This window comes from Saccostrea echinata, unplaced genomic scaffold (genome assembly GCF_033153115.1).
Source record: "Saccostrea echinata isolate AGI-Se365-2 ecotype Australia unplaced genomic scaffold, CSIRO_AGI_Sech_v1 ptg000009l, whole genome shotgun sequence".
Taxonomy (NCBI): Eukaryota; Metazoa; Mollusca; class Bivalvia; order Ostreida; family Ostreidae; genus Saccostrea; species Saccostrea echinata.
Genome location: NW_026889758.1, coordinates 14138597 through 14154936, shown reverse-complemented (window position 1 = coordinate 14154936; position 16340 = coordinate 14138597). Strand labels below are relative to the sequence as shown.

General features: G+C 36.8%; 1 protein-coding gene across 1 annotated transcript; it reads left to right on the top strand.

The window, feature by feature from the left end:
• Positions 1–12624: 12624 nt before the first annotated feature.
• On the top strand, positions 12625–13361 carry LOC133183339 (uncharacterized). Its single transcript, XM_061318296.1, has one exon. It carries the CDS (start codon positions 12640–12642, stop codon positions 13237–13239), a length of 600 nt encoding a protein of 199 aa, XP_061174280.1. The 5' UTR covers positions 12625–12639; the 3' UTR covers positions 13240–13361.
• Positions 13362–16340: the final 2979 nt, after the last annotated feature.

The window sequence follows — 16340 nt, the reverse complement described above, 5'->3', positions numbered from 1 at the left end:
GTAATTAGGAGACTGCAAGGATTTGCAGGTGCCCTATAGTAATTACTGTATACGGGGAAATTTTTGCCCCCGTTTTATTTTCACCCCTTTTGCCCTACTCACAGGTGGGCAAAATTAAAACGGGATGAATTCAAAGAACACAGTATAATTTCTTTAACAGAACTGTGACTGGGCGAATTTAAAACAGGGTAAAAATGTCACCAAGTGAGAAAGGGCAAAATTAACACGAGGCAAAAATAACCCTGTATATAGTACTCTGTCTGTCTGTCTGTTCATCTGTCATTCTTCAGACCACAATTTTTTTTCTAATAACTTTGTTGCAGTTGTCTTATTAAGTTCAATTTTGGAATGTTGGTTGAATAGGCAGTAAGACATATTTTGATACCAGTCCCATCTGGTTGACAACTGGGGTGGTGGGGGTAGATTCCTAATTTATAGGAACATAATATCATCAGCTATCTCCCTTTGCCCATTCAATCTTGTATTGTGAACTGTGAAAGCTGCAATGAGTTCCCTGTGATTAACTAGCCTGGTGCAGAAAATCCAGAGCCTGTTCTTTATCTGACACATTAAGATTAATTAACACCTCTGTCTGCAAGTGATGAATATTCTGAAGTTAAGGTCAAGCCTGGGTGATGTTTGCAGTCACAGAAGGGAGGATGATCATTTTTATTTGATGTGCAGTACTTTAGTCTGGTTCAAATACACATTTTAGACTAAGAATAAAAATATGAGAGAACTGTACAATGAATCCCCTGGGATTATTTATCTTGCCTGCTGCTGAAAGTCCAAATGCTTATCTTTATCCCTCACATTAAGATTAATTATTTTCTCTGTCTTATATCTATTCCGAAGTTAAGGTCAAGCCTACATGGCTGATGTTGGCATACATTATTAAAGGTTGGCATTTTATAAAATGCATAATTCAGTTTGGTTCAAACACATCTAAATTAAGTTATCTTCATAAGATATGATATGTATTTACTGCCTTTTGTAAATCAACAAGGATACTATTAATTACCCACAGGTAGTTGGATTATCACCTCACTTGTTCATTATCTTTAAGTTTTATGATTATAGTTACTGGTTCACATTCTTCTTCATAAATTTTTTTTATAATAGTTTTTCTTTATCAAAATCCCATTCGTTGATCCCTTAAACTGCACATTTAGTTGTATAATCCATCGGTGGGGCCCTTGCTGACTCCAGGTCAGTTTTCTAGTTACATATTGTATATGAAAAAAAGTCAATTAAAGAAAATGAACATTTTTTCTTGATATACTTTACAACAATATATAACAAATATATAATTTCTTTTGTGTCAGTAACAAGGGAATTCCACTTGTCCCCTGGATGTAGTTATCAAGCAATGGTGTTTCAAGAGCTGTTTGATAAGACAGGTTGCAGTCTGTCATATTAGAAATTAATTAATATTAAGTTAGTGTAAGAAGATTTCTGGTAGAGCTTGGTCTCTGATTAAGCAGGTGCTATCTACTGTATACATGGAAATTTTTGTTGGGCGAATTTAAAACGGGACCAAATTATTCACATGTGTAAAAGGGCGAAAATATAAACACGGACAAAAATAACCCTGTATACAGTATATCTCTTGGGAATTGAGGCAGCTGGCCTCTTACTTGCAGTTGATAGCGTCTGTCAATGCTGTTAATGATTTGTGTATAATTGAAGCTCTTATTATAGACAGTTATGCAAAGGCAGATTTCTTAATAACATATGCCCCTCCCATTTCTCTCTCCTTCCCCCCCCCCCCAATTTTCTATGTCCTGGTTGTTATTTGAATAACAAGGGTTACATTGTAGGATGGGGCTCTGTTGATCTAGTGAAAATGCATATATCTTTTAAAACCTTCTTCTCTGCTCCTGGGTACATGTATTTGGCAAACTAAGTGTATGGTTATGATGAGCAAGGGTTCTTCTTTCAAAATTGTGAAATTCATGGCCCATGAGTCAGGAATTCTGGTGTTTGGGTGGGGCTCTATTGATCATATAGTGAAAATGCACTTATTCTTTAAAAATTTTCTTCTCTGCCCCTAGGTATTTAGCAAACAAAAAACAAAAAATCATGGCCCCTGGATCAGGGGTTCTTGTGTTAGGGAGGGGGCCAAGAGAGGCTAATGTAATGTGCTAAAGCAATATTATTCTGTTAAGGCTGAATGATGATCATGACAGATGGAGTATATTTGCACTGGCAAGTGCAAGCAAGTAAATAGGTCTGTTTAATATGATTAGTTACTGAGAACCAGCCTAACTATTTGATCCCTGATCAAAGTATTTCTATTGGTCTTGAGCTATGTATCTTCATCTATAAATTTTTGTTTTATTTTATACTTCTATAGACCCTTTATGTGTTCGAATCATGGCCGCAACTCACCTCAAAGTCGATAAAAAATAGGTATCAACTGTTCCTTCACCAAGCGCTCAGCACTTTGAAGTGGGGACCATTAAGGCCCTTGGTCCTCTTGTACATGTACATTACCTGTGACAAAACCTTTCAGAAAGAAGTATCATTTTTGACCAATTAGTGACTTTGACCCAGAACGTTGACCTACTTTATATCTAAAATTTCAACTTTCGCCATCACTTTTGTTCAAAAAGAACAGGGGTATCATATTTTTTTTTTCAAATGCATTACTTGAGACAAGACCTTTTGGATTGTATTATGATATTTCACCTCATGGCCTTAATGTTGAAGTTTGATGTAGCTATAAAAAACTTTAATCTTAGCTGTAACTTGTATTAGTTCTGAACTTTAGGACACACAAGTCTTGAGTAACAATATCCCATAAATAGTTGCATCCCAACCACTAAGACACTGAAAGTGGGGGACTTCAATTCTTTGAATTTACTTGTTATTGTTAATATTTTTATAGATGGAAATACTCAAAGAGAGCTAGTAGCAAGTAAAGTTGCCACACTAAGTTAAAATCATGACTAAAATTTGTCTTTGCAAACATGTTTTCAAATTCATTAATTGCAAGCTAGTTGTTAAAAATTACACAAGCCTTTTCCATGACTGTACAAAAGTGCATCTCCATATAAATACATATAACCTATAAAAACTTTCATATTTAAATTGATATGTAATATACATACTGTATAAACTTTAATGTGGAAGTTAAAATAGGGCCTATATGTGGGTTATTTAACTGAATATACACTGTATGCCTTAGAACATTCACTCTGCCGATTGAGAAAGAGGTTTGAAGCAAGAGGCCTACACATTACACATAGTGTACTATCCCTACTCCGGAATTATGAGGGCTGAACGGTGCGAAGCCTGATCTTACTTTTGAGCTCGCAGACCTGACACGTTGCATTTTCTAGCACCCGGACTATACTGTTAACCAATTTTGCTCATCCTAAGGGATAAATTATTGTAGTATAATGTTATGAACCTATTGTGACAGTAATAGTTGTTTACTGATTTATTTATTGTTGATATTGTTGGAATATATAATGTTATATTAATAGGAATAATAGTAGTTAATGATTATTCCTGAGATATGAAGAAGTTACAATTGTCATGTGTATTGATGTTTATTTTTGTGCGGTACTGTACTACAGTGCATGTAAACAAGGATCGAATAATTCTTGTATCCAGCAAGAAATACAACCCCAAGATGATTTATCAATTAGTTAGAGGTGCAGAGACAACTATTTATCAACTTTGTCTATCAGCAACTTGTGTTATATAGAATTACTAAGCGTAATCACCCAGCTGACAGCCAGCTATAATTATGTCAACACGTGCTCAGCACATCGTCACCTCGGAGAGATGATTCAGCTTTAAATACCATTTACCATAATTTATAGACATAATAAACAGAATCTACACCTTTTAATTACTCACGTCTGAATATTAAGACATCGTTAAATACTTTGTATAAGCTGTATCGGTCGTCATCTCTAGGGAGAATTCAGCAATGTTTTCATACGCAGACGGCCATGTTCCTTCATGAATAATAATGAAGGGTCACGTGATAAACACTATATAAGGCCGATCCCGACCTGAAATCATCACTTCGGTCATCAAAATGAGCCAGCAGCAGCTTTTCCAGCCAGACCATCCGGCTCCGAAGGTGAATATTTTTCACCTTCTCTATTAGATACATAGATTTGAACATACATTCCATTCATGATCTATTGATGTTTAGTAGGAACACCATCACCACCTTCTGTATCATATTCAGCATCCCTACTCACCTTCCTTAGAAGGTGCAACTAGAGAGAGTTCAACACCTTCCATCACCTTTTATCAACTTCTACTAGAATTATAACTGCAATTATATAGCCTATATATTATTACATGTATTACACTATATGTACCTTGGTTAGGTACCATAGTTGTGTACACCTTCAGTTGATAGGTCACCTTCTACACCTTCTCTGTACCAAGTGTACCTTCTACTTATCAATAGAGATTATCACCTTCTCAGAACTTCTACACCTTCTTATGAATAGCCAGGCATCACCCCGAGAAAATATCAACATCTAGAGACCTGAACTACATTAAAGAGCGCGTTTGACTTTGTGCTTTTTAACTTAATAAATTCATAGATATTTTTAATCATCTTTGTCATTACTTGATTTCTGACAGGTACAGGAGGGCTCACAAACTTTGAAACGTCTGCAACCTTTACTCCATAAAATAGTGGGTCATTATAATACTACAGGTTTCAGCAGGTGTATGCGTTTCAATTGGCGCCCAACGTGGGGCCCTCATTTATTCTGTACTTGTGAAATTAAGTAGTTTGACAAGATGTCTACATCAAGCATAGAAGGTACATCAACCCTAGAAGGTACTGTCTCAGCACCTACAATAGATTCTAGTGAAGAGGTGATATTTAATCCTCGACATCATTCATCTCAGCATCCATTGTATGTTGATAGAGAATTAGACACATCCCCATTCAAATCTAAAAACCTCCAAGGTGCATATGATGCAGAAGGTGATGTTGCTCAGAAGGGAGGTAACTCCACCATCCTCCAAGAGTTACTATCTTTAAAGCAGAGCTTAAAACTTGAAATTAGAAATGCTTGTTCAGAAACTACAGAAATCTGTTATGATATGCAGCATAGGTTAGGTAGAGATGTAGCAGATCTGCGTTCAGACTTAGAAAATCAACTGTTATGCTTGAAAAATAGACTTACACAAATTGAGAATCAACACCTGAGCAATCACAACACCAAATCATATGAAGTTAGGCAAACAAACAAAACACTGACTTCTACAAATCATAGCTGCCAAACCAACACCATAATGACCAAGTCACCACAAACTGAAACAATTGTACCAAATGTACAGAGTTCTAATCAAACATCACATCCCCATGACTCATCTCCACACAATACAAGGGGGAGAACTCTGACACAATCACCTGACACATTTGGGCAAATTGAGGGTTCATATTATATTCAACCAAGAGTTTGCAATCAAAGGGAGACAACTCCTACACTACCATCACCTGAAACAAACAGGGAAAATAGGGACATATTTCATCCCTCCCATTCTTCAATTCACAATCAAAGGGCAACAACTCATACAAAACCACAACTTTATGATGGTAGTGAAGATCTTGAAGAGTACCTTACCCAATTTGAAATAATTTCTGAAATAAATGGGTGGGACTACACAAGCAAATCTCTTCACTTAGCAGGATGCTTAAAAGGCCCTGCACGTTCCATTTTAAGTGAACTCAGTCAAATAGAACGACGAGATTACAAAAGCATAGTACGCTCTCTAAATACTAGATATGGCTCAGAGCAAAGAGCTGAGATTTTCCGTGCCAGACTTCAAACTCGTGTCAGAGGAAAGGAGGAATCCATACCAGAGCTAGCACAAGCTATCAGAAAATTGACCAGGCAAGCATACCCCAACGCTCCAGCTGATATCACAGATATATTGGCAATTGATCATTTTGTAGACGCTTTGCCTGAGATAGACATGAGACTAAGAATAAGAGAAGCTCATCCTAAAAACATCGGTGAAGCAGAGTCACAAGCAATCCGCTTGGAAACTTTTAGATTAGCAGACAAACAGAGAGGGCGCCTCGTCAGAACCCTACAGAGAGAAACGGATTTTCCTAGAAGTACCGATTCCTACAGAATTACAAAACAGTCACCAGATGATATATGCAAAACAATAAAGGATGAATTCTCCAGTGTGAGGAGTGAACTGAAATCAGTATGTCAAGATCTTAAACAGGTTGTAAACAGTTTGAGGTCAACTCCTCCACACAGATACTATCAACAAAATAGAACAAGAGATTCTAATTTTCAAAATAGGGCTTGGGGAGGATATTACAACAATCAACCTTATCAGCCTATGAATCAGCATAGAAGAGAGCCAGAAAACTACCAGAGACAACAAAAGAATGCAAATCGAACACCCCCAAGAAACAACAATCAAAATGGAACTTCAGCACAGATCAGCAGTTATCAGGGAAACGGAAGAGCGTCGGACTCGAGGGCCAGAGGTCGACCCCAGATGTAAAATGGCCCAACACCATCATCATTAATGAATCTTGGTCAAAGAATGAGGGATTATTTGTTAAAGTGAGGGTGCAAAATGAAGATATCGCCATGCTTGTTGACACAGGTGCAAATGTCACCTTGTTGAGTGAACAATTTATCAACAGATTAGATAATTCTTTGAAACCAGATATTAGACCAGCCAACACCAGTCTAGTAACAGCAACAGGAGAAAGTACTCCATTTCATGGACAGAGCAAAGTTACTCTGTCGATTGGTTCTACCTGCTATGACCACAATGTACTGATCGCAAACATCGACAATGATGGAATTTTGGGATTAGATTTCCTGGTCAAGCACAATTGTAATGTCAACTTAGCCAAAGAAATTTTGAACATAGGATTAGAGGGTGAAGAAGTACCCTGCCATAGATTTGCAAACAATGCTTTGTCAACTTGTTGTAAAGTTGCGATTTCAGAAGATATTGAAATTCCCCCTAGAAGTGAAATGATTGTACCTGGCACCACAGCAGATGGTTATCTACCAGGACACTCCGCTTTCATTGAGGGCACACAAAAATTTATTGAACGAAAAGGACTTCTAGTTGCCAAGTCACTTATAAATGTCAGCAAAGACATAGTACCATTACGAGTTATCAACTTATTCGATCAACCCTGTAAGCTTTATAAAGGCACCATTGCTGCTACATGTGAGAATGTAGAAACTGATGATATCTTCACTTTTAACAAAGTTCAAAGTATTTCAAAGAAGGAGACAAATCCCTTGGAAACAAAATCCCAGCAAGTTCCTGAGCACCTTAAAGACCTGATTGAAAGATCAAGCATTCATTTAGCTCCAGAAGAACAACACAAACTTAAAGACCTCCTTTGCTCATACCAACAACTATTTTCAAAGAACTCTTCAGATTTGGGCCACACAACTTTGGTAAAACATGAAATCAACACCGGAGACTACAGACCAATAAAACAAAGACCAAGAAGAATACCTTTGGCAAAACTGAAAGACGCTAATGAGGAAATCTCTAAAATGAGGTCAGAGGGCATCATAGAGCCATCCATGAGCCCTTGGTCATCAAACATTGTACTTGTGAAAAAGAAAGATGGATCTCTTAGATTCTGTGTGGACTTTCGCCAGTTAAATGACATCACCATAAAAGACTCGCATCCTTTACCTAGAATTGATGACACCTTAGATGCACTGTCAGGGTCAAAATACTACAGTACACTTGACTTAAAGTCAGGTTACTGGCAAGTGGGTCTAGCAGAGGATGCCAAACAGAAGACAGCATTTTCTTATCCGGGGGGAGGACTTTATCAATTTACTGTAATGGCATTTGGGCTATGTAATGCCCCTGCCACATTCGAGAGGCTTATGGAGAGAATTCTACATGGTTTGTCATATGATATTTGCCTCGTCTACTTAGACGACATTATTGTTCATTCAAAAACATTTGATGAGCAAATTGAAAACCTAAAACTGGTGTTTGATCGATTAAGAGAAGCCAACCTAAAGCTGAGTCCAGATAAATGTCAACTCTGTCAAAATGAAGTACTCTTCTTAGGTCACAAAGTCAGTGAGAATGGTCTTTCAACAGATCCAAACAAAATCAAAGCAGTCAAAGAATGGCCAACACCAAAGTCTACAAAAGAAGTAAGAAGCTTTCTTGGATTGACATCCTACTACAGAAAATTCATATTGCATTATGCAGATAAAGCAAAGCCCTTACACAGATTAACAGAAAAATCAACAAGATTTCAATGGAACGAAGAATGTCAACAGTCATTTGAAACTTTGAAGAATGCTTTAATTACAGCCCCAATTCTGTCTTACCCCATTGAGGAAGGCACTTTTATCCTGGACACTGATGCTAGTCTAGTTGGGTTGGGTGCAGTATTATCTCAGGTCCAGGAGGGGTCAGAAAAAGTTATTTCATACTACAGTAGAACCTTTACAAAACCAGAGAGGAGTTATTGTGTCACTAGACAAGAGCTTCTTGCCATAGTTAGCTCTCTGAAATACTTTCATCACTATTTGTATGGACGTCACATTATTATTAGAACAGATCATGGAGCACTTAGATGGCTCCTCAACTTCAAGAGTCCTGAGGGACAAATGGCCAGATGGTTTGAGGTATTAGCTACATATGATTTTGAGATTCAACACCGAGCAGGCAGAAGTCACAACAATGCGGATGCTCTTAGTCGCAGACCCTGTGTTGAACCAGGATGTTCACACTGTACCAGAATAGAAAATAAAGAGTTAAAAGAAGAACAGAGAGAAACGACAACTTCTAGAAAAGTAGTAAATGCAATTACAAGATCAAAACGAAGAATTACAATACCAGAAATAACAACTGAAGAGTCCGCAACATTGAAGGAACAACAGAGAAATGATCCTATACTGAAATTCATTATAGATGCTAAAGAGAAAGGTCATAAACCTGAATGGGCAGATATTGCTGCAATGGGCAATACTTTGAAATTCTACTGGCAGAGATGGGATTCTTTAGAACTGAAAGACGATATTTTATATTACAGGTTTGAAAACACAAGAGGTTTTACCTCTTGGTTAGTCTTAATACCTGAATCAGCGAAAGAGACAATTCTTAGACAATTACATGATGGAATCACTGGGGGACATTTAGGAATTAAGAAAACTTTACTTAAAGTTCAGCAGAGATATTACTGGCATCGCTTGAAGAAAGACGTAGAGAGCTGGTGTCGCAATTGTCATTTTTGTGGAAGCAAGAAGCCACCTCCAAAGAAATGGAGGGCGCATTTACAACAATATAATGTTGGAGCACCTTTTGAACGTGTAGGCATGGATATTTTGGGTCCATTTCCTAGAACTAATACAGGAAATAAATATTTGTTAGTAATCGGTGATTACTTCACCAAGTGGTTAGAAGCCATCCCCATAAAGGATCAAGAGGCTACCACAATAGCGAAAGCTTTTGTCAATAGAATAGTGTCCATATTTGGAACACCTTTACAGCTCCATACCGATCAAGGTACGAGTTTTGAGTCTACAGTTTTCAAGCAAGTGTGCACCTTGCTAGGAATTCAGAAAACTAGAACGACTCCCCTGCATCCCCAATCTGATGGAATGGTCGAAAGAGGAAATCGAACAATAAACCACATGTTGTCAGCTTTTGTTTCAGAAAATCAAAGAGACTGGGATGAACATATATACTTATTAATGTTAGCCTACAGATCATCAGTGCATGAAACAACTAAAGTTACCCCCAATGAGATGATGTTTGGTCGACAAGTCACCTTACCTATAGAATTGCTATATGGTACCCCTATAGTTGATAGCAATCTTCCAGACTATAGCGAAGAATATGCATTTCAACTCCAGCAACGAATAGAGAAAATTCATCAATTTGCGAGAGAAAACCTCCAACTATCTTCAGAGAACATGAAGCGGCGTTACGACAAACAGTCAAATATATTACAACTAGAACCTAATGCATTAGTATGGCTTTTCAACCCCAAAAGGTCTAAGGGCCTCTGTCCCAAACTACAATGTAAATGGGAGGGTCCCTACACCATCATACAAAAATTGAATGACGTCATTTTCAAAATCCAGAAAAACAAACACTCAAAGCCCAAGATTGTACATCATGACCGCCTCAAACCATACGTGAACAACCATCAATAGAAAGCTCAACTCTTCACCATGAAGAAGACTGATTATGTCATTTGAGGACAAATAATTTTTCGAAGGAGGGGGGTAATGTTATGAACCTATTGTGACAGTAATAGTTGTTTACTGATTTATTTATTGTTGATATTGTTGGAATATATAATGTTATATTAATAGGAATAATAGTAGTTAATGATTATTCCTGAGATATGAAGAAGTTACAATTGTCATGTGTATTGATGTTTATTTTTGTGCGGTACTGTACTACAGTGCATGTAAACAAGGATCGAATAATTCTTGTATCCAGCAAGAAATACAACCCCAAGATGATTTATCAATTAGTTAGAGGTGCAGAGACAACTATTTATCAACTTTGTCTATCAGCAACTTGTGTTATATAGAATTACTAAGCGTAATCACCCAGCTGACAGCCAGCTATAATTATGTCAACACGTGCTCAGCACATCGTCACCTCGGAGAGATGATTCAGCTTTAAATACCATTTACCATAATTTATAGACATAATAAACAGAATCTACACCTTTTAATTACTCACGTCTGAATATTAAGACATCGTTAAATACTTTGTATAAGCTGTATCGGTCGTCATCTCTAGGGAGAATTCAGCAATGTTTTCATACGCAGACGGCCATGTTCCTTCATGAATAATAATGAAGGGTCACGTGATAAACACTATATAAGGCCGATCCCGACCTGAAATCATCACTTCGGTCATCAAAATGAGCCAGCAGCAGCTTTTCCAGCCAGACCATCCGGCTCCGAAGGTGAATATTTTGCACCTTCTCTATTAGATACATAGATTTGAACATACATTCCATTCATGATCTATTGATGTTTAGTAGGAACACCATCACCACCTTCTGTATCATATTCAGCATCCCTACTCACCTTCCTTAGAAGGTGCAACTAGAGAGAGTTCAACACCTTCCATCACCTTTTATCAACTTCTACTAGAATTATAACTGCAATTATATAGCCTATATATTATTACATGTATTACACTATATGTACCTTGGTTAGGTACCATAGTTGTGTACACCTTCAGTTGATAGGTCACCTTCTACACCTTCTCTGTACCAAGTGTACCTTCTACTTATCAATAGAGATTATCACCTTCTCAGAACTTCTACACCTTCTTATGAATAGCCAGGCATCACCCCGAGAAAATATCAACATCTAGAGACCTGAACTACATTAAAGAGCGCGTTTGACTTTGTGCTTTTTAACTTAATAAATTCATAGATATTTTTAATCATCTTTGTCATTACTTGATTTCTGACAGGTACAGGAGGGCTCACAAACTTTGAAACGTCTGCAACCTTTACTCCATAAAATAGTGGGTCATTATAATACTACAGGTTTCAGCAGGTGTATGCGTTTCAATAATTAATATTTTCTTGAAAAATAATTTTTTAAAAATAACTTACGGAATGCCTCATAAGTATATACCATGTTGTACTCTTTGTTAGAAATTTTCATTTTTTATATTGACCTACTTTCTTTGTGTGTATTGCCCCCAAAGTGGCTGTTAAGAGAATTAACAGTGTTCTACCAGTTAAGTATTAAATCTTGCTCAAGTCTATATGTTACGGTTTCATTTCATTTATTAATTGTTCCAATTTTTACTGTGTTTAAGAAATCTGCATCTCTGCTCTCCAACATACTTATAAATGTTATCAATCATCTATATTTGGCATTATCAGAAAGTATTCAATGATGTTAGAAATTCTTAACTTTATGTTCATTTAATTTATGTAGCTACATGTATATGATTTAACATCTTCAGAGGGCCATCATCGTTAGTCATATTAATATGCAACCATCCAAATGTAGTGCAGATATATAACTTTATTCAACATGGCTTTCTGGACTAGGGTGGGGACACAATAGTGGATCAAATTAAGTTTTACATGTAACATGGAGATAAATAGGAAAACATCTTTAAATACTGCCTAGCTTCCAAAGAACAGCAGAGCCATGCTAAACATTTGTTTATGTTAATTTATTACATGTATATGTTTGTCATAGTTAAAAAGAATTGATCTACACAACACAGAACATAATTTTGTTCCAATACTGGTTTAAACCAGAAGTCTCTGATGAGACTGTAGCTCTACTGGTCTGTACGTATAACAAAGTAGCACTTGGATTTGAAACTTTGCAACATGCAACAATAAACAGAATTATGTCTCTTAATGTAGTCTACTTGTGTGCCAAGTTATATTGAAATCAGACCAAAACTGTAGGAGGAGTAGCATTTTGAAAAATTGTTTACAGACAGACGGACAGCTAGACAGACAGACAGACAGACAGACGGACGGATGCCGGACACCTTACTATTGCATAAGCTCTTCTGGTCTCTGACCAGTAGAGCTAAAAATCTAGCTAGTAAGCTCTCATTAGTCAAGAATTAAGTCATCCCTTTGTTTTTGGTCCTTTTCTTTAGGTCTAGATAAAAATGGCTCAGCAGCCTGAACATCATCCAAACTGCAGTCCAGATCACAGGAACAGACAATCTGGGGCTACAGAAGATGGACATAACTTTGTCAACAACTATACCTTAGCTGTTGATTTTGATCTGGAATGCTTGGGCTGTTGTTTTGCATATCTCAGGGGAAGAAATTACCAGGAAGTCTTAGGGGCTTTGTATGACAGGGTTCACTACTCACAGGAAAACTTAGCTACTCCTGGAGCCCGGATCAGAGGGGATACGATGAACTCATATGTAAAAGTACCAAGGCGTGGAAGAAGAGGCCAAATTGCCACAGGACATGACTTGAATTTGGGGGAACTATCGGTCCGTCCATTTGCCAATTCTCGAACTTACCAACTGTACTCTGAAACAGGTGCTCTAAGTGTTGGTTTTGTAGCCAATGCTCGCATGGAGAGTGTAGCAATTGATGTTGTGAGGCCAGATGAGCTTGTCAATATCTACCTGAGCTATGCAGATGCTGCCCTGGTTGAGTTATACAGGGAACAAAACAATCAGGAAAGTTTGAGTCGAGCTGAGGCAACAGGTTACTTGCTTCTTCGAAATCCTGAGCAAGAGGGGCACTGAACTCAATCAAATATTCATAATATACATGCTTGAAAGAAAGCTATCATTTTGATATTCTTTGTATCAATTATCAAAAATATATAGAGCAACAAGTAGAAGCATTTTACAGATATACTCAGTAAATATATTTTTAAATTCATACATTTTAATCTTTATATAACCATTTTATATACCAGTGCATTTTTTCTATTTCTGCAATGTTATATTTTTTGCAAAGCACAAATGACATATGTATACTATTTTATGCATTTGTTTTAGAATAAAATAATTTAGAATGTATTCAATCTTTTATATTTGAGAAACTAGAGGTACTGTGAACAAGGTCACCAAATTTTACCCCCCTCTGCAATTTTTTAAAGTGCCCATATACATGTACATTCTTCTAAAAGTGATCTTAACTGTGCCAAAATGACCTTGGTTCAAGGAAATGACACATTCTGGTTATAAGTAATCTTTTTGCAGTTGATTTGTCAGACCGGTGTGCAAACTGTTGCCCAAGGCCGAAGGCCGCAGGCAACAGTTTGCACACCGGTCTGACAGATCAACTGTTGCCCAAGACCCCTGTCAACAACTGTTTTATTATACCCATATAATAAAAACTTAAAATCATTCTTGTATACAGGATTAAATCAATTCTTTGCACGATTTATCTTGAAGAAGAGGTAGCGATAAGTCCAGAGTCACCAGATATTCGCTGAGAATATTTTCAGCCGTTTTCACAACATTTTTCGTATGAACATCAGCCATTTCTGTTTATCTTAATGACAGGTTTAAATTACTCGGCACTCCTCGACTGAGTAATTTAACTCACGGTTACCCGAATCAACCGAGGTTTGCCGAATGAGGTATTGATAACTCAACTTAGCGCCATTTGACGTCAGCGGGCAACAGTCTTTTTTTAACAGTCTATTTTAACAGTTCCTGGACCGACAGTCGGGGAAAACAGTCGAACTGTTTGACTTTTTTAAGTAAGAAATTATATAGGGACTGTTTAGTAGGGGTATAACAACTTTCAATTTTATCCTTTGGAAACATGACATGGACACAAATTTTAATAATTTTTCTGCCAGGGTCAAGGTCACACCTTCAGGTAATAACCAATCTTTGTGAGGTATGACCTTCCCCTGAATTTCACTTAGAAGGTTATGAACTGGACAAAATTTTTCTACTAGTGACCTTGAACTTGTTGAAATGACCCTGTGTCAAGGTCATGACACACCATCAAGCAATCTTTGTAGAAGGTTTTTGAACTGTACAACAATTTTTCTGCCAGAGACCTTGAACTTGCCGATAAAACCTTGAGTCAAAGTCCTGACAAACCCTAAGCAATCTTTCTGTCAAGTATGAGCTTCAATTGCTTTTCTTTTATAAATTTATGGCCGAGACTCTATTGCACGGAGAGCAGACAGACACAGGGGCGGATATAAGAATTTAGGTTGGGGAGTGGTGAAATTTTCTCTCACAGGCAGGGGGTCTGGGGCTGCCTTAAGACCCCCATTGTTTCCAGGACAAAGCACTGGTGGGGACCCAGAAGCAAAGCCCCCAGAAACTCCTGAATTTTAGTGATTTTGAAAGTAAAATTTAACATTCTTTAGCTTTTATAAGTGTAGTTACATGTGTTCGAGGTCACTGCACACCCTCTACCAACGGGAGTTTGAGCCTGACTGGGCCAAAGGAAGAGAAAATATGCTCCAGACAAGGATTTTCTACAGAGATGTTTTTTTTACAATCAAGTTGAACATGTACCAATGTTTTACAATAAGCACATTTATCTCCAAAATTTGAACCTTCAGAGTGCCCTTTCTTAAATTCTGTGGCATCTAACTTTACATCTATGACCACTGATCGATTTATTGGCAACAGTGTCTGCCACCTTTGTGTTGCAATCACTTTGAAAATAACATGTGCAGATTTCATACCTTATATAATTGATAAACTTAGAAAATTATTATGGAGACTTCCTTATTTTCATAACTTTATCAGAAAAATATACCCACTGAGTAAACTACAAGCTTCTGCATCCATTCTGGAGAAAATGTGTACATTTCCAAATTGATATATTTCTACACAGCTGTTGGCATGTAAATTTTGTGTACAATTCTCTACTTTGTTAAATAATGAGTATGTACATAAAAAATTTTGTCACTAAAATTTAATTATAAGCATTGACTATATAAATTATTTCATTCATCTAGAAATGACTCTAAAAAAAAATTGCACACTTTTTTATGAAAACATTGGGCTTTCATAAAGTGTGCAATTCATTTTTTAGATTCATTTCTTAGTAAATAAAATAATTTACATAGTCAATCCTATAATGTTATTTTCATATGCAAAATAATTTTTTATCAAATAAAAAAAAAAAATATTATTGTCTACCTAACTCTTCCTGACATGTTTTATTAGATATTTGTATAAATAATGCAATAATTAATATCAAAATTTAAACTTTAAATTTTTAGTATTTCATATTCAACCAAAACAATTTTTCTATTTTCTTAAAAATAAACAAGTCTGGATGTGTTTGTGAAACACTGATGCCCCCGTATGGCAACTTGTAGCAAAGGTTAAACTTTCTCAAATGAAAATCAAATATGTTGGTACCCAAAGTAAGGTCTTGTCTCGAGGAATATACCAGTGAAATATGAAAGCCCTAGCAGCAACCATTGAACAGATATGGAAAAGGTTAAAGTTTTTTTTCAAAAGTATGTCAAACATCAAGGTCAAGGTCAAATGGTCAAAATTAATGGTACCCAAGGAAAGGCCTTCTTACAACAAATACACAGGTGAAATTTGAAAGCCAAAGCTCCAATCATTCAAAAATTACGACCAAGGTTAAAGTTTTCCACAAGTAGGTCAAACTCAAGGTCAAGGTGAAAGGGTCAAAGATGTTAGTATCCAAAGAAAGGTCTTGTCACAAGGATTACATATGCGAGCCTTAGCACCAACTGTTCAAAAGTTATGGCCAAGCTTAAAGTTTTCCAAAAGTAGGTCAAACTCCAAGGTCAAAGGGTCAAAGTTGTTGGTATTCAAAGAAAGGTCTTGTCACAAGGATTACATATGTGAAGTATGAAAACCCCAGGAACAACCATTCAAAAGCT

Excerpts from the sequence above, each read along its gene's own strand:
- LOC133183339 (XM_061318296.1), top strand. The coding sequence starts at position 12,640 with ATGGCTCAGCAGCCTGAACATCATCCAAACTGCAGTCCAGATCACAGG.